General features: G+C 52.9%; 1 protein-coding gene across 6 annotated transcripts in view; it reads left to right on the top strand.

Annotated features, from left to right (window-relative positions):
• Positions 1-20,247, top strand: part of B3GLCT (beta 3-glucosyltransferase) — a 64,814-nt gene that overhangs the window by 8,233 nt on the left and 36,334 nt on the right. For 3 of the 6 annotated variants that reach the window (XM_039861712.1, XM_039861640.1, XM_039861743.1), the window contains 3 exons: positions 3,891-3,940; positions 8,192-8,231; positions 13,315-13,424. In XM_039861712.1, the coding sequence (XP_039717646.1) occupies positions 3,891-3,940; positions 8,192-8,231; positions 13,315-13,424 (200 nt within the window). Of the gene's footprint in view, positions 1-3,890; positions 3,941-8,191; positions 8,232-12,600; positions 12,930-13,314; positions 13,425-20,247 lie in introns of those variants that run through there. The other 3 variants (XM_039861813.1, XM_039861880.1, XM_039861554.1) reach the window with 3 other exon arrangements.

Raw genomic sequence — 20,247 nt, 5'->3', positions numbered from 1 at the left:
TTACTTGGTTTCTGGGATAGACATTGCGGGAGGGTTTGGGAGGGCAGATCCAGGAATAGGAACACGACAGCGAGGAGCCGGGAGGTGCAGCCGTCTTTCCTGCGTGGGCACGGGGTCCCGTCCTCCCTCCCAGGGGCGAGAGGTGGCGGTTGATTAGTGTTGCTGAAACACAGCGCAGTTAATCCCTTTCCGGTTTTCTTGCAACTCCAGGGCTTAGGCGAGCCTGTCCATCTTTAGTCTCAGGTCCATTGTAAAATCACGATTTCTGTCTCGGGACAGTTGTGCGAACACATTAGTCGGCTTAAATTATTTAAAGTTATCATGAAAAGGTCTTATTTCTATTGCCTGCCCTGGTTCCCTGTAGCAATTTCACGAGAATTCATGTCAAAAATAGAAAAGGGAAAATGACTTTTAAACAGCAGTTTGGCATCTACGAGCATGATTTAACCTTGCAATATTTCTCCTACTGCACTATTCAGGCCACGCTTTCCAGAATGTTCTTTCCCGGGGAGCCAGGCAGCGTATCCGGAGCCCCGGGGCGGGGGTGCCCACTGCGGGTGGGGGGCGTTAAGCTCTCACGGGTGCTCTTGTCAGGGAGTAGAGGTGACAGCTAATTTCTTCCCCCCTTGCTACTTTTTCTCACTTTGCATTGAATCTCCTTCATCTCCTCCCAATGTAGATTTCGTTGGTGGAAATGCTGTAAGCGATTCGTCATCTGAAGATCAGGCTTTCGAGCACTGTAGCGTGCATGTGGTTCCTGGGTGATTTCCTTGGTTTTATTTAGATTATGGGAAATGAAACCGACGAGTGTTTTTCTTTTCATATTCATCTAACGGGGATGGTCTTGCCTTTGGATTGGCTCTTACGCCTGAAAGTAACTCTCATGCATTTCTTATGATATTGCTTTAAATTTCATACAATTTATTTCTGTCCCCAGAAAGAGATTCTTAATTTCACAGCACAGTGATGGGGAGAAGTGAGTTGTGTTTTTTTTTGTTTTTTTGTTTTTTTTTTTAAAAAAAAGGATCTTTAACTGCAGGCCTGTGTATTTTTGGCGAGAACTAAAATGTAATTTGCCCTGTCCTCGGCTAAGCCCTGTCTGAGAAAAGGCGTGGGGTCTCCAGTATGACAGGCAGGGTGTCACCTGATCTCTTGGGAGCATCTTCCATGTCATTCCTGCTTCGAGCAGTAACAGCGTCAAATAATATTAGCTGCTTATTTATGAAAGGCGACGCATTAGTCATTTTCAGAGCCGACACCAAATGAAGACACGTTTCCTTCAGCAGAGAGAGTCTGCATCCTAAAGGGCCGGGGACTTCTGTGTTGACACATGCTTGTTTCAGTTAGCCACCTGGCCTTGCAGAAATGTGACACGAGACCACACGCTGGTGGCTAGCTGACAGGTTACTGGACATGTTAAGTAGGGAACGTGATCTTTCTTAACGGGAGAGTAAGTAGGCTCCAGCCCAGGAGCGTCGACTCCCATGTGGGCAATGGCGGTCGATGGGGTCGGCGGATGTGGGTTTTGGCACCAAAGCTGTGAGTTAGACTGGCCACGAGTTTTTTATTTCTGCAAGTCGTCGGAATGTTAGCATTTTTTTCTGGAATTCTGTGGAGCTGTGTGATGTTCATGTATCATGACCTCCCCGTATGATCTTTATTCATCCGTTTTTGATGTCTTCTTGAGGGTTGTAAATGTGCCGGCTTGGTTGGAGGTAAGTAAAATAAAATAATCCAAAAATTAAGTACCCAGAAGCAGAATTGAAATGGTGAAGTGGTGTTTAGTGTTAAATAAATCTCTTCCTTTCTTCTTAGAACTTAATGAACGATTTGGGCCTTGGGGTGTGTGTGTGTGTGTGTGTGTGTGTGTGTGCAGCAAGTGAGAATCTTAGTGACAATAAGTGAAGGTGGGGTTCGTTCATTCATTCATTCATTCACTCACTCACTCTCACTCACCTGGTAGACGTTTGTTGACCTCCTTCTGTGTGCTGGCCATGTGCCAGTTTCAGGGACAAACGATAAGTAAAACCACATTCTTGCCTTCTGGAGCTCGTGATAAACCACTGCATAAGACAAGCAATAAACGGACATGTGTCACGTCAGCCGTTGTGCGTGCTCTGGAAAAGCCAGGGGTGGGGGGCGTGGCGGTCAGGAGGGTGGGGCCGGGATTTGCTCTTCCTGTGGGTGGTCTCAGGAGGTGGCCGCTGCCTGTCGAACCCACCGTCATCTGGACCCCCCCGCCCCACATGGAGGGTCCATTCGGCTTATATTTCATGTTCATTATGCCTTTTGAAATGTCATCCTAGAAGGCACCGGCTTCTGGGTGTGAACATGCTCTCGATGGTTTTCCTTGAGCAGGTGTTAGTGGGGAGGGAACTGGAGTGGGCATGGGGCGGGGGCGGGGGGCAATGGCATCCCAGTGTGGAGGTCCTCGCCGCTTCGGGGTGGGCCGGCCTGTCCCCTGGGGCCGCCACCCTCACGCCCCGTGCTCCGTGACTGCCCTGTGGAGCTGCCTGGCTCCCCTGCGTGCGTTTTTGCTCTGTGGCATTGCCTGTTTGTCCTGGAAATGCTAGCGGAGGAAAGCAAACTCTGTGAGCTGCTCTTGAGAAATGTTTAAAGTTAATTTTTATTGTCCGGTTCAACTTCCTGTTTGCTTTATCCTTTTGCTTTGTATTTTCAAAGCGTTCCTGTTTTATCATCATTATTATTTTTTAACGTAGAGCCTAAATGTATCTCAAGGGAGATCTCGCTCGCTCTGTCTCTGTCTGTCTGTCTGTCTGTCTCTCTCTCTGGGCACCGACTCAAAACACGAAATCTTTCTAAATGGAGAGTGATTTTAACTCCCCTCGCTCTCCTGGCCTCCTGGCCTCAGTAGCCTCTGCTGCCGGACCCCACACGCCGGTAGCGATGTCTACACCACACGCGTAAGCCACGGCCCCTGAGACCGGAAGCTTGCTCCAGATTTCGCTGTGTCGCGGCCAGGCTCTGGCAGGGCTGGCGAGAGCGAGGATTTGTACTTCTTCCCTTGGATTCTCAGCAATTCTCCTTTGCTTAAGAAGTGACAAGAAGAATAATGTGAGATGTCTTAAATTCAATTGGAACGGCAGGAGAGTGAGAGAAAGAGACAGGGGTGGTTAACCGGTTGTAACCGCCCGGGGCCAGCTCCCACAGACCTCTGACACTGCCGAAAGCTGCTGGCACTTTGCGTCAACCCCCAGGCGCCTAGTAGCCGGCCCCCGGGGGCCAGCACACCTGCGTAGGCATGACCGCCAATCAAAGTAGTATCTACCTGTCCCTTACAGACTGCGCCCCTGTGCCAGGACTGGCCCCCTTCACTGTTTCCTGCCCTCCACCACCCCAACCTGTAGCCAATGTAAATTCTTTCAAAACACCTTGCACCTTTCTTCCCCAAAACGTAATGTGTAAATGAGCCACGGATGGTGCGCTGCGGTTGCTGCTGGTGGCCGAGACCGCACGCCCAGCTCCCCATCTCTTCCGGCTAGAAGGTGGCTTAGTGACCCCCTCCTTTCAGAAAAGCTGTCGGCTGTGAAGGTTTTCTTGTTGTTGTTGTTATTTGACACATCGCACCAGAATCGAGGTTTCTGAGAAGCTGTGTTCTGTGTGCATCTGTTTTATGGTTTATTTATGCCTGTGGACGACGGGTACACAGATTCTCGCATCTTTGATGTAGTTAGTGTTCCTCCAGCTTGTTGGCTTCATCTTGATACATAATTTTAGGTCCAGCGACTCAGGACAACGCAGCTGCTTTTAGAACTAAGCTGTGTCTCGTTAAAGTATTTTTTTTTCTCATTTTAGCAAAAGTGTTCAATGTGAGAATGAATCTTAATGGCTAATTTTAATATAAAAATGTTTCTTTTTCCTCCCTCCAGCTTTTGCTTTGGCTTCCGAAGAGGTAAAGAAAGAGGCCACACAGTCTAAGGTACCGATTCTGACGCTCAAATCTGTTTTTCCGTGAGAGATTCGTTTGCGTTGTCTTTAACGAGAGATGTAATAATCTCATCTTGCAATAGTTCTCAAGTTTCTTTTCTTTTTTAAATGAATTCATGACATGTTGGTCAACATAGATTTTTGAATCCCTAGCAGCAACCTACAGATGGGCTGGCTTTAAAAAAAAAAAAAAAAATCCCTCAATAGTTAAAGCAGACTCACTTGGTTCTGGTTGCTTTCCAGACTCATCTAAATTTTACCGTGTGGGCTTTGCACCAGCTCAGCTTAGTCTATAAGAAGGAGAAACATTTTAAAATCGGAGTTGTTTTTGTCGTATCAATTAGGGTTCAACTGATTCCATTTATTTTTTTTTACCCCATAATTAGTGCAAAAGCATTTTTTACGAGACTGTTTCTTTTGTCGGTAGAGTATCATCTGTGCTAACTGCACTATGGGATTCCTACACAGGGGAAATAATAATTTCTTATGGTTTTAAGATCTTCCGTGGTTCATTAAGCATTTTTGGACATCTCATTGAGTTCGATTTTCTCTGGTCTGTTACTGCCCAGCAAAGCAGAGCTTCCTATGTAAAGCTGAGAAAATTGCCCCTCAGAGAAGCTCAGGGGTTCGACTGAGGTCACGTGACTATTAAAAGGTGAAGTCAGAATACAGATTTTCTGAATCTTTGAATTCCTCACACAGCAATTTCGTGTTACACAGCCGAGCGCATTATAACGTGCATGTGTGTGCGTGTTCGTGTGTGTGTTTATGTGTGCATGCGCATGTTTATGTGGGCGTGCGTGTGTGAATGTGTTTGTGTGTGCGTGTGCATGTGGCAATAATGAGGCTTATTTATGATGAATTGAAAGTGCTACCCAAGAGTTATTAGTGGGAAACTACAATTTTGTATAATGAATTAGAAATTATAGCACATTCTTTCAAATGTAGGCTTTAATCTTTTCAGATGAGGAGATACCTGTCTCCTTTGCTTTAAGTACATTCATAAGTATAAATAGAGAAAATGAGACTATATCTTTGTGTCATTTTTCATGCAAAAGTAAGAAAGCCCTTGACAAATGTCCCCAATCCCATCTGTGTGTTGGCCACAGAGCTAGAAAGCCGTTCATGCCGTGGGACGAGGCGGTGACACATGTGTCCTGCAGACCATGCCCAGGATGGGGAGATGGAAGAGAGGCTCTGTCCGAGGTCGTCTAGCATGTGGGTGGCCCGGGGACAGGAGTCACAGCTCTGAACAGTCACCAGGCGGCTTTGGGGTCATCACTGGTTTGTCACTCGGCCTTGATCGGGACCTGCCCTGCCATCGCTGCTCAGAAGCAGCCACCTGCGTCCCCCTTGCCTTGCTGCTGGATTGGTCGCACGCCCGGGCAGGGCTGGGGGCCCCCCCAAGTACTGGCTGGTGTCAGGTGGCCTCACATCACGTCCTGAGTGTTGCCAGTGCCCTGTTGTCCTGCCGGGGCCTGGCCTCCAGCCCGGGCTTCCCTTTGGGCCGCCGGTCCCTGTGCTCTCCCGGATTCTGCTCTGGAGCTTCCCGAACCCCTCGTGCCATGGCTGCCTGGGCGAGACGAGATGACAGGGCCGTTTGCAGATTGTGTGTGTGTTCATACATGCGTGCATGTGTGTATGCGTGAGAATGCATGTACACGTGTATGTGTATATATGTGTGCACACGTGCGTATGTGTGCATGTGTGCGTGTGCCTTATGGAAACGGCCAGTTGGTGTGGTGGTGCTTGGTGACCAAGAGAAAGGCGTAATTCCGGTTGCGTTTCTTTGGTGTCACAGAGACCCGGGGCGTGCCAGCTCATTTAAGCTCCTAGGCCTGGGCACGCCGAGTTCAGGGGACTTTCTGCCTTTCAGCTGATGAAGGCGACTGTGGGTGTGGGTGTTTTTTTAGCTTCCTCGAAATACGTTCCCATCTAATGAGGCGCGTCTTCTGAGCACTGCTGGAGGACAGCGGGATGTGCGTTTCGGGACATGAGAAAGGAAATGTCGGGTGAGGAGAGTCAGTGTCAGCTGTCAGCCCTGTGGCTCCAGAGACTGCAGCCAAAGGCAACGCCGGGCTTTCCCCGGCGCCTCTGCCGCCTCGCTGGTAGAAAGGGGAGTGTTGATCGGATCATCTTTCAGGCTTTTTTTTTTTTTTAAATTGTGGTAAAACACACGTAAGTCAGCATTTACCATCTTAACCAGTTTTGAGAGTGCAGTTGAGCGGTGTCAAGGACACACACATTGTCACGCAACCGTCAGTGCCGTCCGTCCACGGAACTGTCATCTTGCAGAACTGGAACTCGGTGCCTGCAAAATAACGGCCCACCTCCTCCCCCAGCCCCTGGCACCCTCTTTTCTGCTTTCTGCCCATTCTGGGTGCTGTACCGTATTTGTCCATTTGTGACTGGCTTATTGAGACTTTAACCTAAAAATAAAAGGCCAAGTAAGAGGCAGCAAGTGTTTATCTGAGGTCTATAAGAATAGCTATTTGGGACACACTGATTCCGGCAGAAGCCCAAACAGTGTTCCGATTAGGGGGTGAAGGCGAGGGGTCGTGAGGAGGGGAAGGGGGACAGTGACATCCGTAGGAGGAAGGCGTTGCTATTGGTGCAGATGAGGTGACGCTCATTCCTAAAGGAAGTTTAACAAGGTGACGCTCATTCCTAAAGGAAGTTTAACATTTTCCGTCTGGTAGCCATACTATCTGCTCTCTCTTTGCCAACAGGTGTTGAGCTCTCCGCTAGTATTTTTTTTTTTTTTGTGGGGGGCTCTTCTGAAAATACCTGTTTTATCAGGAGGACGCGGAGTGTCGCCTGACTCTGGGGTGCGACAAATGAGCACATAACTGCGGGGTTCTTCTCGACTGAGTGGTGTTTCTGTTCTCGAGACAAAGGTGATTTCGGAAAATGCTGCCAACGGTGGACACTCTCCTGTGTGTCACTCTGTCCCCTCCATCTGTGGTCACAGTCCCTCTGGCATCCTGAGAAGCTGCCTCTCTGTGTGGCTGTGTCTCGGCTTTTCACCTGTTCCAATTTGTCAGAAAAAGGTCACCGGCGCCCTTCTCGCTGCAGCCTGTCAAGAGCCTGGAAGGCTGTTATTTGCTGCTGTCCCGTTGTCATAATGATAGCCTATGGCGGTTGGAAGCGGAGGAGGGCAGTTAAGAGAAAATTCCTTCTATGTCCGCCGGCGAGGACAATGAGATGGCGGGTTTGGCTGCGGACACCTGGCCCTTTGACGACTCTTTCTCAGCTCCTCCCGGAACGGCCCGGGATCGGGGCCCACGTCCAGGCTTTCGGGTCGGGAGCTCTGCTGCCCGAGACGCTTCTTCGCAGCTCGCAGACTCTCTCGCACCCCGGGCCGACCCCCGCAGGGCCCAGTGCAGCTTCTCAGGCGGGAGGGAACATCGTGGTGGCAGTTGTGACACCCGAAAGATGACAAAGACGATACTTGGTAGGGCTCGTCTTCACGGGGGTGTCACCCTTGGAGTTTACAAGTGGGGAGCATAGCAGACACGGGGCCGCTTTAGAGCAGAGGCCTGCCCTGCCCTGCGTGTCTTAGGCCCCACGCCCCTGGGCCTGAACGCAGCAAAGTCACGTTTGGACGGGCCGAGCCCCCTTGTTTCCCAAAGAACTGTTTGCAGAGATAACGAGAAAGCAGATCTGTGGCTACCGGACCAATGGCCACTGGATGGAAAGTAAGAACCTTTAGAATGAGCATCACCATGTTACGTGACCTGCACCGATAGCAGGGCCTTTCTTCTGTGGATGTCACTGTCCCCTCCCCCTGCTCACAAACACCATCAGCTCTGTCTCCTCATCCAATCGCTGGGCTTCTGCCTGAGTGAGTCAGTGCTTCCCGAATAGCTGTTCTCACTGATCTCAAATAAATGCTGTTGCCTCTCATGTTTTTAGTTTTAGGTTCACACAAGGCTTTTAAATTAACCTCCCAAGAACGTAGAGCCAGTTGCGTGTTAGCTCCGTGTTACGTGGGAGGAAAGAGCCTCAGCTCAGTTAGGTGACTTCCTGAGGTCACGTAAGGGACAGCCCCACGGGAGGCGTCCGTCGTGATGCAGACATATATCACGGCTGCTTTTCTGCCTTAATTTTGGTCTGTGTTTTTAGGCACACATTTCCAAGAGCTCATTTTCAATTTCTTGCCCCCCAAATGTGAATGTGTTCCGTACATAATGCTTTGTTATGTGATGAGATTGATCTTTTTTCTCTTTTATTTAAAATACAGAATTTGGAGAAAAGTGATATATCAAGGAAACATGACATAGGTAAGTAATGATTTTTTTTTTTTTAACAGTATGTACCCAGGTGTATTTCTCGTAAATTATGTTTCAGTGAAGTGTATTTTTTTTTTCCGATTTTATTTGTGGCGTAAATGCTGTTGTTATCCAAATACGCTGCCTCTGGCTCAGGCCGGCGTTCACCTCCGTGGGGACACAGGATACCTGTCTCGCGTGCTGGATTTAGTCCCCGGCGCCATCCTTCACTGAGTTTCCCAGAGGGCGGGTGACGTGCCAGGCGGGCCCTCTGGGGATGGCAGAGATGGGTGTGACGCCATCTCTCTGACGGGCCATACTGGTGGGAGCAGTGGACATGCTGTGGCCTTCGCTTCACCTTCCTCTGCCCGGAGCCCTTGCAGGCCCCCAGGTGGTCCGCCCACATGCCCGTGGCACTTCTCACCCCAGGTGTGGAGGGGACGGCTCGGCCCGTGCTGTGCCTTCAGGGATGTGACCGAGAGTCAGTCCCTCTTGTGTTCCGTGGGGAACGCGCCCAGCGTGTGGACGGGGAGGGGAAGGCCGCACGTCTGTGTGTATGTGGGGGGGCGTGGCCTCTCCCCAGGAGGTGTCCCTGGGCAGAGGGAAAAGGCCCGTCTTCCTGCGTAGGCATCCCCGTCCTGGGCACTGGGTCTGAGGACCAGCCAGGCAGGACAACCCCTGTGTGCTGGTCCCTGTGCGGTGGGGCCCTGTGCAGTGGGGCCCTCTGCTGGGTGGCGTCTGGGGCCCGGCTTGCAGTGGGGTGAGGGGGCCTGCCGGCTCTGAGCGGCCTCGTTTGAGGAGACATGTGGCCTTGCTGCCTTTCTCCTCGCCGTGAGCGCCTCTGTGTGGCCCCCACGTGCAGATCTCGGCCACTGACCCTGGCGTGGAGCTCATCTGCACGTTTCTTCTGCGGAGCGGGTGGGTCTCCTCGTGGGAAGGGCTTATTGAACTGACTAATGACCGTTGTCGGGTCGTGACCTTGAGAGGGCGGGAGGCTCGCCTGGACCAGGAATCTGCATCTGGCAGTTGCCAGTGGCCATCCTGGGACACTTACCTCAGTGTCCGGTCATCTGAAAAAGTCCGCGGGGGCTTTTTGGCCACCATCTTGTGTCGTCCGCAGGACCAGGGACTGCCGAAGCAGCTGCCTGGTGCGGTCAGCGTGCCCAGACTGTGTCTCAGGGCTCCGGGCCCGGCGGCAGGTGACAGCCCCTCAGGACTGGTAGCCGTGCCTTCTCGTCTGGCTCGCTGCCCAGTCCGCAGACTCGCTAGTGACATCATCCTCACAAGTGACTCGTGGCTGCAGTGGCTCTTTGTGCGTGTGTGCCTGTGTGAGTGTTTATCCCTCGGTCCTGAATCAAGGGCGCTTGTTACTCAGCTCTCATCCGGAGACTGCCACGTCGACTTTCACCAGGAAGACGCCAGCTTGTTGGAACCCACGCTGCAGGGTGGTGAGGACCAGAGGACCGGCACCGAGGAGCGTGTTTGGCACGTGCCGGGTGCTCGGCACCGCGGGACACAGGGCCTCTCGCTTCCTGTACCTTCGCGGGAGAACCATTTCCCCCGCAGGACCCGCTCTGGCCCTCGCTCTGGCCCTGGGGGCTTGACCCCCGCCCCCTGCAGCTCACCACCGGCCTCAGGCCGTCCATCCCCCGGTGCCCCGATCGCTTATCTCCCCTCGCACTCATCGCCATCGCATCGCCAGGCGCTTGGTGCAGGACCCCTTTGTTGCACATCCCTGGAGAAGCAGCGACAGCCTGTCTTGAGTTGTGGCAGTGTTTGCTGAAAGCAGATTGCACTGAGTTTGGAGACGAGCAGCCAGTGAGGAGGCAGCGAAGGCCACAGCGTCTCACTCGTCCTGCTGGCCCCGTGGCCGGGCAGCGGGAGCCGTGGTCCTGGCCGTCCGACCCTGGCGGGGCGGGCGTGGGGTGTGGGTCAGGACGCTCCTCCTGGAGCCAATGTGACAGGGACAGAAGCAGACAGCTGTGTCCGGCTCCGCGCCCTGCTCGCCCGGCTCTCTTTGGGAGGGGCTGGGGCTGACCGCAACGAGGTGACCTGTCGCTCGTCATTGTCCCCGGCCCCAGGCTTTGCGCTTCCCCCTTTGCGTGAGGCCGACCCGTATTCTCCTTTTTGTTTTTTGAAGTTTTAATTTTACTGGAGCGTAGTTGGCACACAGTGCTATATCCGTTTCAGGTGTACGGTGTCACGATTCGACACGTATGCACCCGGCAGCGTGGTCCCCATCTGTCACCGTGCAGACTCGCCACGGTGTTACTGACGTGGTCCCTGTGCTGCACCTCACGTCCCCGTGACGGTTCTGCAGCTGCCGATCTCCGTTTTCACCCAGCCCCCCACCCCGCTCCCCCGTGGCCGCCATCACGGTCTCTGTTTCCGTGAGTCTGGTTTGGTTTGGTTTGGTTTGTTCATTTCTTTTTGTTTTATGATTCCACATGTAAGTGAATCCGCACAGTATTTGTCTCTCGCTGACTTATTCCCCTCAGCATAACGTCCTCTGGGTCCACCCAGGTTCATCCAGGCCGTCACCGGCGGCGAGATTTCACCCTTTTTTATCGATGAGTGATTTTCCGCCGCATAGACGTGGTGGCGCCTCTCCTTCATCCATTCGTCTCTCGGTGGACTGGACACCCGGGTTGCTTCCGTCCCGGCTACTGTGAATAATGCCGCAGCGAACACAGGGGTGCAGATGTCCTTTTGATGAATAGTGTTTTGGATTTTCTCGAAGTGGAAACGCTGGCTCGTGTGGTCGGTCTGTTTCAAGGCTCCGAGGACCTCCAGACTGCTCTCCACAGCCGCCGCCGCGTCTCGCGGTCCCACCAGCCGTGCACTGGACTCGGGCGCTGACGCGTGGGGACTGTGCTCGGTCGCCGTGGCGCCCCAGCGGCCTGCACGTGGTGTCTGCCGAGCGAGCGCACGCGGCGCGCGTGACCGAGGCACGAGGGAAGGACCGACGATTTCTTCGTCGTGGGAGAGACACGTGCAACTCACGGCACGTGACTTGGGTCACGAAAAGGGGGAGAATTTGCCCTTTTTCTTGCGAAGCCTCTTCCCCGCGTCGGGCGAGCCCCGCTGGCCTGCGGAAGCGGCAGGAGTCATGACGCGGTCAGCGTGACGTCAGCCTTTGACGGATGGGTCTGCTGCTCTTTTAAAAATTCACGATGAATTATTTTGAACATACAAAAAGCTGTGAAGGGGCATATAATGAACATGTGTGGATCTGGTGCTTCGCTTAAGAAATAAAACGTGACCGATGCAGCTGGCGCCTTGGGACCGGCATCCGGATTCGCTGTTCATCAGCCTTGTGCAACCTTACTCTTTCACACGTGTACACGCACACGTATAGATGCACACGTATGTAGCGTATATCCACTTTATGTACATGTGTGTTTGTCTGTGTAGACCATTGATTTTTGTAATTATTCCTTGGCAGCTTGCTTTTTTCCAGCTTTCTGTCCACACGATTGATTCATCGACAGTGTTTATCTGGGAGCTGGTTAATTTTGGGGGTTGAATAGTATTCTGACTTGTGTATGTCATCAGTGGGTATTCGGGGTGTTTTCCAATGTTTCCTTGTCTATCATGCTGCTGGGAGCACACTCGTTACAGACTCCTTTACACACGTGGGAGAGTTTCTCAAGGATGGTTAAAAGCAGCAGAATTTCTGGGTCATTTAGTGTGTCCCTAACTTCACTAATGTTGCAGAAGTTATTCGTTCCAGTGAGTCTTTAAAACTCTTCTCATCCGTCGGTTTGAGTCAGTGTTCCAGAGGCGCTGGGTGGGAGACGTCACTTTAGTTGAAGTTTAAGCCTTGCCCGGGGGTCCGATTTGTCGAGCTAGCTCTGTGGAATCTTCACGTTCATATAAACTCCGACCGCACATGAGCGAGGTCGCATCTAGCAGGTTGTTCAGTGTTTCCTCTTAAATGTTTTTTACTGCGTCTTAACCAAAGAGCATTCTGGATGATTTTTAGGAGCTCGATGGCTCGCGGTAGAGCTATTTGCTGTATGACTACCTGAGCGAGGGCATACATGAAGATAATGGACAATAGAATATAATGTCCCAGAGTGGAGGCGATCAAGGGGACACTCATGGTGGGGGACGGTCCCCACACTCATTGCTGTGGACCCGGCTGGAGGCTGCCATCAGTGTGACATCTGCCAACGCCCGGCTGTTTCTACATTTCCTTCTTACAAACTCAGAACCGGGGGAGGCTGGGTGTGCTTCTCCACTCAGGACGGCCCCTGACGGCCCTCCTGGTCAGGTGGGCATGCCACGCAGGGGCCCTGATGCATCTCGGCTGCTGTGGGGTCGTAGCTGTCCTGGACAGCACACTCGGTCTGGCTGGGGGACTCGTGCGGTGGGGCCGGAGTGACTGAGTCGTGCGGTCACCGCTCTTGGGCACTCTGGGACACATGCAGTCCCCTCGAAGGGCCACCCAGAACATTCTCGGAGGCTACAGAAACGGAGACTGTGGCTCAGGCCACAGAGCTTTGTCTCGGCTCCGGAGGCTGGAGGTCAGGTCGGCGTCTTCGGAGGCCTTTCTCCCGCATCTCCGCGTCATCTTCCACACTCACGACTTCACTGTGTCAGTCAGCTCTGCACAGACCCAGGTCCACGGAAGGTCGCGTTCGAGGTCCCGGAGGTCAGGACCCCCAGCGTGGGAAGTTTGGGGGGACACAGCCCAGCCCAGGACGGGTAACAGCACAGTGTGGGATTCTCTGTGAGCTGCTAAAAGGCTATTTGCGAACAAAGTTTTCAGCCACTGGGCGGTGAGTGTTCTAGGCATCGTCCCACTTGCCCACGTCACAGCCGTTCTGTTTGGCAGATGCGGGAGCCGATTCCCAGTTTGTTACTCAGATTTTCTAGTATGCTGAGCCCGTTGACTTGCTGACTTCTGGGAAGGAGGTTTCAGAGATCAGCTTCAAAAGAGAGACTTTGTGGCTAGAATTGCATATAAATCGACTGTTTTCTCTAAGTTTTGCCTTAATCGCTGTGTGTTTTTTTTAACTTGTTTTCAAGTTTGTTTCAGTTCTCGTGACAATATAAATACCCGAATATTTTTTTCTTCTTTTGGTTCTAGATTTAAAAGAAATCGTCTTTGTCATCCAGAGTCAAAGTAATTCCTTTCATGCAAAGACAGCAGAACAGTTAAAAAACAGCATCTTAAAGCAGTCTGCGTCTCTCGCCCAGGTACGTCGAGACGGTCTGGGACGTCTGTTCAGCACTTGGTCTGTAGAGAATCAGTTTTGTTTAGACAACTCTTCTGACTTGTTTTGCTTGTTTAATAGTGACTATGTATGGTTTAAAACGCACTAGTTAATTCGTAATGCACAAAGCATCGCATTCTAAATTATCGTGTCCTTTTTAACTTAAGAGAATTATATACTCGTGTAGGACTGTCATGGTTTTGTCACAAAATACGATTTAAAAAGGAGCGGAAGAAATAACTTTTCAAAAGCGGGGCCTAAAAAAGCAGAGATAATTAATGTTCGGAATTTTGGTAACGTGTCCTAAGGCAGTTTTCATGTCGAAATAACGTGTTCGTTAACCTCAGTGTGATGCTTCCTCTGTGAGTCTCTTAACCTGCTTTTTAATTGGGTACCATTAATTGAACTTTTGATCTGCTTTATAATGTGTTATCTGAGACGGATTGTGGAGAGAGAGATCGACACATACAGGCACATTTCAACAAAGTTTTAAAATAGGCAGGAACTGACTTTAATGCTGGAGGTTTCAGGGCAAAGGAAGTTTAGCCTTCTCCAGGTGTCCACTGGTGCTTCTTCCTGAGCCAAGCAAAAAAATAAAATAAAATAAAATAACCCCTCCGGGCCTGCTACACTGCCCTCAAGACAGATGCGGGTCGTGTCAGCGAGAACGGTGACAGGCGCGTGTGTGTGTGACACACTGCTGTCTTCCTGTCGGTGGCGGCCGGGGTTGGACATTCAGTGGAAGAAGTAGCCGCCTTAACGGCTACTCCCAGCTCTGAGAGGTTCTGGTCTGTAAACCAGTTCCGACTCCATCTGTGGCCGACGAGCCGCCACGCGACGGGCCAGGCCTCCCTCCGCCTTGCGGGCACTGGCGGCTGCCATGGGCGGCCGCCCGGCACCGATGGAATGTGGTTCGCTGGGCCCGGCCGTCACCCCAGACTGTGATTGGCGGCCATCAGGTCAGTCGCGTGTGACTTACGCGTGTCCCTGCGTGCCGCGTGTGCCCGTGCTCCCGGAGGTCCCCTCTGTCCCACAGAAGCAGAGCATGTCTCAGGTCAGAGTCTCCCCTGCACGCCCGTACTGACGGCCATGGCCAATGAGGCTGGGGGACGGGTGGCCCCATGCTCCGTGATGAGTCATCCCTCCGTGACTGTTCATGCACACGGGGGCTGGCTTTCTGCCTGCCTTTCCCGCTCTCTCTCGGGAGGAGTGGCTTCCGAGGACCTGGGGGCCGGATCATGCTCCTAGGACTCGGCTCACAGCGGGGAGGAGGCCGGGGGGCCCTTTCGGTGGGGAGCAATGCACGTTACAACGTGGGCCTCCTTTTCGTCCACTGAGGGGACACCGAGCTTGGGAGGTGCTGCTGGGGGCAGGGTCCTCCCTTCTTGCGGAGGACCGAGCTAGGGACCACTGGGTGCTTTAAAACTGGAGGGGTCACAGGCCCCCCTGTACGTGGAGCTCATCACCGGGTGCAGCAGTGGAGGACGTGTGCTGGCCGGAGTGTAACCATGTGTCTCGCGGCCGGAGGCAGGCAGGCTCATGAACTTAGTCCCTGCTTCTGGGCCCCACTTCCATATGGCCAGCTTGTGTGTGCAGCTCCAGCCCGGGCCCTTGCCTCGGGAGGGTCCCCACCCAGGCTGCTGCCAGTGCACCGTGGTCGTTATTTCTAATTGTGGTAGAAAACGTACAATGTGGAATTTGCCATCCGGACCATTTTTCTGTCACAGACTTGCAGTGCAAAGTACATCTACGCCATGCAATCCGTTTCCAGAACTTTCCCATCTTCCCCACTGAAACTGTCCCCATTGTCCCCCCACCCCCAGCCCTGGCAACCCCCAGTCTGCTGTCTCTGCGGCAGACTGCTCCCGGGACCTCACGTAAGTGGGGTCACACAGCACTCGTCTTTGCGTGACTGGCTGTTTTCACTGAGCACAGTGTCTGCCAGGTCCATCCGCCCACGAGCCTGGAGCATGTGACTGGCTGCACGTCGTCATCAGTATTATTCTGACACCCCTGTCCTGGTCTTGCGTGTACCTCGGTGCTCATGGCGTGTCCCACGTGGGCACCCCTGGGTGCCCTTTCTCCTTTAATCCTGCAGTCCCCAACCTTCTTGGCACCAGGGACCGGTGCTCCCGTGAGAATCTGAGGCCTGAGGAGCTGGAGCGGAGCTGAGGCGGTGATGCTGGCGCTGGGGAGCGGCCGCAGACGCAGATGGAGCTTGGCTCTCTCTCCTGCCGCTCCCCTCCTGCCTTGCAGCCTGGTTCTTAACGGAGCAGGGAGGGCGCGGGCCATGGCCCAGCAGTTGGGGACCCCTGCTCTGTGCCCCTCCCAAGGCCTCCGGGTACCTAGCGTGAGCCAAACACATTGCCATTGTCGCATTTTCTCAGCTTTTAAAACTTCGGGGACAGCTGTGCAGTCTGAAGTGTTTACCTTTCCTTGGGCCCCGTCCCGTGCTGTTTAAGTTTCCTTGTCTTACACTTGGTTTTTATTGTCCTGGACATTCAGCGGGCTGTCTTGTAGGTGACTCAGGTTGCCACTAGGTGGCAATATTGGTTTTGCATTTAAAGACTTAATTAATATCATTAAGCAAACCCCTCTCCCCGACCCCCGCATTTAATTCCTGTGTATAATGAGTGGGATACGGACTGACGCAGTAAGGACACCTCTCTTTAATGCCATCGCAGTCTGTCCGATTCTGCAGTTCTGTCCGAGGACAGAAGCTGGCTCTGCGGACTCAACACTGTCGGTGGTTCTTGGAAACCGACTTTAAGGGAAATGACATTATCGAAAGCAGCACCGCCCGAGGCTAATTGATAGCAACAGGAGTTAATCAAGTCCCACAGCCTATTCCGGGTGACAGAAACATCCCCCAGCTTCCAAATAAAGACCCCGAACCCTTCTGCTGTTAAACACGGAAGGAAACGTGAGCTCGACATCCATCGAGGACAGACGAATAGGAAAAGTGAGATAACGAGTTTCCAGCGCACTCTCCCAGGTCAGGGCCGCGGTGGCCGGAGCCCATCCGGGCAGCTCAGGGCGCCCGGCGGGACCCACCGCGGACAGGACGCCCTTCCATCCCGGGGCCTCCCATACCTGTCCACGCCCACTCGGATGGGGACAGTGGGGACAGGCCAGGTCCCCGCACGTGCACGCCTCTGGGACTGGGGGGAACCGGAGTCCCTGGAGGAAACTCATGCTGACACGGGGAGAATGTGCACACTCCACACGGACAGAGGACTCACGGACAGAAGCCCCGTGGACAGAGGACACACAGACAGAGGACACATGGACAGAAGCCACACGGACAGAGGCCGGGGCCTGGAATGGACTTTTCTCATCAAAGTCATAACAAAACATTGAGCGAACAGCATTATTCAAGGACCTGCTGTTTTACAAAAACTGACCCTTGGCCTCTATCCACTCACTAGGTCGAGTGTCCTGTTGCGACTTCGGTCGTGTCGTGTTGGGGTTAAAGGTCACTTGGAGGTCGAAGTGGCCAGAGAGATCGTAGGCTGAGCAGCTGCACTTGGTCCCTGTTCCTCTTTCCCCTTTGGGTTTTTTTCATGCTACGTGCGTGATTAAAAGTCGAATTTATCCCACGAGTGGCACTTTGGAGGCTGAGACGCTGACAGGTGACGCAGTGCCTGGGGCGGCGATGAGTTAGAACTCCGTGGAGGTGGACACGCGGGACTAACCTCAGTGTCAAGCGCTGAGGTGCACAAGTCATACCGGGCACGGTCCCCTGAGACCCATCAGCCACGGAAGCCGAGATTCGGAGGCGGAGGATGTCCCCAGGTCCCCGGCTCTGTGGCGAGGAGCTTGCTGGCTTCTTCGAGGAGGGGACAGGCCTGTGGTTCAGCAGGAATGCGCTGGGCCTCTAACGATCAGGCTCCGTGGGACCCGCATGTCCCCTGGGACCTGAATGGTGACCTTGTCAGGTGGCAGTTTGGGGCTTCTCCCTCGATTTGCCCACCACGAGCTTCACGGAAGCGGCTTAGTGAGGGAGGAAACGCAGTAAGTTGTGCCATTTGAATATTTATCTGGTAGCCCAAAATATGTCTCCCTCCCACACCCCCAGATGTCTAGAGCTGCCGTTTACTTATTCATTACTTTCGTCAGTTGCCCTTGACTACCGAATCTGCCAAGAAAACGAAGGTACGAGACCGTCATGGTTTCCGTGGTCATGCGTCCGCTGCTGGCCAGCCGTCACCTGGGCCTGTTTCGCTTCAGGGTGCTGACAGATGCGGCCGTATGAGAAACGCGGACACTTTTCGTCCTCGTGACGAGGCAAGTGTGGAGCTGAACACGGCGCCTGGAGTCGTCATGAGGGGTCAGACCGTTTCCGCGGTTTCCGACCTAATCCGGGTCATGGCGTGTCGTGGTGCCCATGTCTGGTTTTAGAGCTCACGACGCAGTGTTTGATGGCTTTGGGGTCGTCGTTAGTATCTGTCCTGACGAGCGGGCTGGCAGACGTCTGGGCCACCGTGGAGCGTGGGGACTGGGGAGTCAGGCTCCCTGGACCCCTGATCAGGATGCTGGTCACGAGGCCGATGTCCGGGCCCGAGATGAGTAGTATGTTGACATGGTCACTCAGCAGATGCTCCGTGGACACCTGCAGGGGCAATAGGCACCTGCGTGTGATGGGACACGTCTGGACAACACACGGGCCCTCGAGACACGGAGCTCGCCGGAGGCCGCTCAGGCAGCAGAGTGACATGAAAAGCGTGAATTAACACGGCACCAGCTGAGCATATGACACCCGGCCTTTGTCAAGGCAGGTGGGAAGGACAGACAGACGTTAGCTGGAGGGCGCTGGTTTGGGACACGGAACTGGGAGACGAAGGCATGCCTGGGTAGGGGCTTACTTCGGGGTGCCAGTGGGGACTGGCATTCATGGGGACACAGCGCAGGGGTGAGTAAAGCACGTGTAGGCCGAGGGACGGGACCTTGTTATGTTGGGATGGACGGAAAGCAGAGTTGGTGACAAATGTCCTAAACGCAAATCCGTAGACATATGGGCACAGTTTTGAAGAAGTGCCGTTTTTCCCTGAGTTTTTTTCTCCTGTGTGACACATGGGAGGGTCATGTGACATTATACTAAGGCGTATGGAACACAAAGCCAAGTGCGGGCTTCACAGAAGCCCACAGGACAGTTAGTTCGTGGGGTGACCTCCGAGATAATCAGGTGTCTCGTTTTAGATGCCTACTATGCACAGAGCGTCTGTGTGTCAATTACGATTTGACTTCTATTTTTTTTTTTAACATAATTCTTTCTGGAGTGGATGTCGCATGAAAAGTCTATTTTGTCACTTGGCAGCTCAGAATCTGGCTGAGAATCCGGAGGTGCCATCGCGATGGTGAGGTTGTCACAGGAGCCTTCTTCGCCTTCCGGATCTTGGAGCCCAGCAACCAAGGAGGTCCTAGACCAAGAGAATTATTCCTGCAGCCTCAGAAGTGTGTTGCCACTTGCCTAACGCTGTAGAAACCACTTTTGTTCCCCAGAGGAGTTCCTAAACATGGGGACAGATTTAAACAGTGGAGAGAGATAAAGCATCATTGTGGGTTTTTTGTTGTTGTTTTTTTTAGTAGGTTCTACTAAGTTGTGGTTCCGTTTTTAAGGCATCCTGCAAAGACAGAAAAGCAAATTCAGCAGTGGGATACACTTATTAGGTTTTAATGTGGGGCTTGGGTGCAGCTGTCGATTGCATTTCGCGGTGGATGCTACATTACATTTGTTTGCCTCAAGCCAAATGGAGCTGCTTAGAAATCTGTGCACTCACCACCCCCAACTAAATAGCTTTTGAAGGGAACAGGCACTACCAATGTTGTTGCCTTTTTTTTTTTGTGGTATGAACTTTATTTAAAACCTGGCAGACTCTCGACCTTACAAAGAAATGATTTTTCTTGCTTGCTCACAGAAAGTTTTGGAAATCACTATTTTCTTGAGTTAGTCAGGCTTTGGCTCATTCGTTTCCAAAACAAAACAAAACAAAACAAAACCCCAAACCCTCATTTTTATAAAATAACAGGAAAGCCAGAGCAAAGCCTTTCATAGATTATAGTGTGACGAAGCCTGAGAAAGATGGTCTTCTACGGTCATTAACTGTCCTTTCTTGACATAGATGGTTTTCTATGTTTAGAGGTTTTTTAGTTGGCGGGGAGACCGTGCCAGTTACATGAGACCCCTTCCGCTGCCACTGAACTTTGCTTTCTTGGTGAGAGCCGTCGGTGCCTAATTACTTCCTAAAAGTTCATTTCCGTCGTAACTGACGGGTGTTCGGCATCACCGTACGTATCTGTCACCCCGGAGGCTGTATGACGTGTGTTGGATAAGCACGTGGCATCCATCTTTCGATGACTCTTATCGGGTCTTCGCCACGGGCAGGATGCCCAGGAGGGGACAATAGCGGGACCCGCCCCCTCCTGGGGACACAGGTAGCTCGATGATTCTTCACGCTGTGTGCAAGGCCGTGTCACAGACACTCGACTCTCCCTGGCTGCCCAGTGTTTGAAGCTGTCCTCCGTACCAAAGAACCCCACCCTGTGTGATTCTGCTGGGAGTGGGGGCTCACCCCACTGGGACCCCCGGAGGCCAGACGCTGGTCCCCTGAGCCCAGGGGAGGGTGGCCTGCCATCGAGTGTGGCCGGTTGGACGTTGCCACCCAGGATGCTGAGGCCGGAGCCAGGGACCCAAAGAAGCCGGTCACTTCAGAGCTCCCTTTAGTGTTAGGACATTTGCACTGAGCCCAGAAGGAACAGTGGGAGGCTGCCAGGTCCTGCCCGGGGCAGTGTGAGGGCTGCCATAG

Source organism: Pteropus medius, unplaced genomic scaffold (assembly GCF_902729225.1).
Source record: "Pteropus medius unplaced genomic scaffold, Ma_sr-lr_union100, whole genome shotgun sequence".
NCBI lineage: Eukaryota > Metazoa > Chordata > Mammalia > Chiroptera > Pteropodidae > Pteropus > Pteropus medius.
Note: the sequence above shows the minus strand (reverse complement) of the source record. Positions and strands in the feature narration are given on the sequence as shown.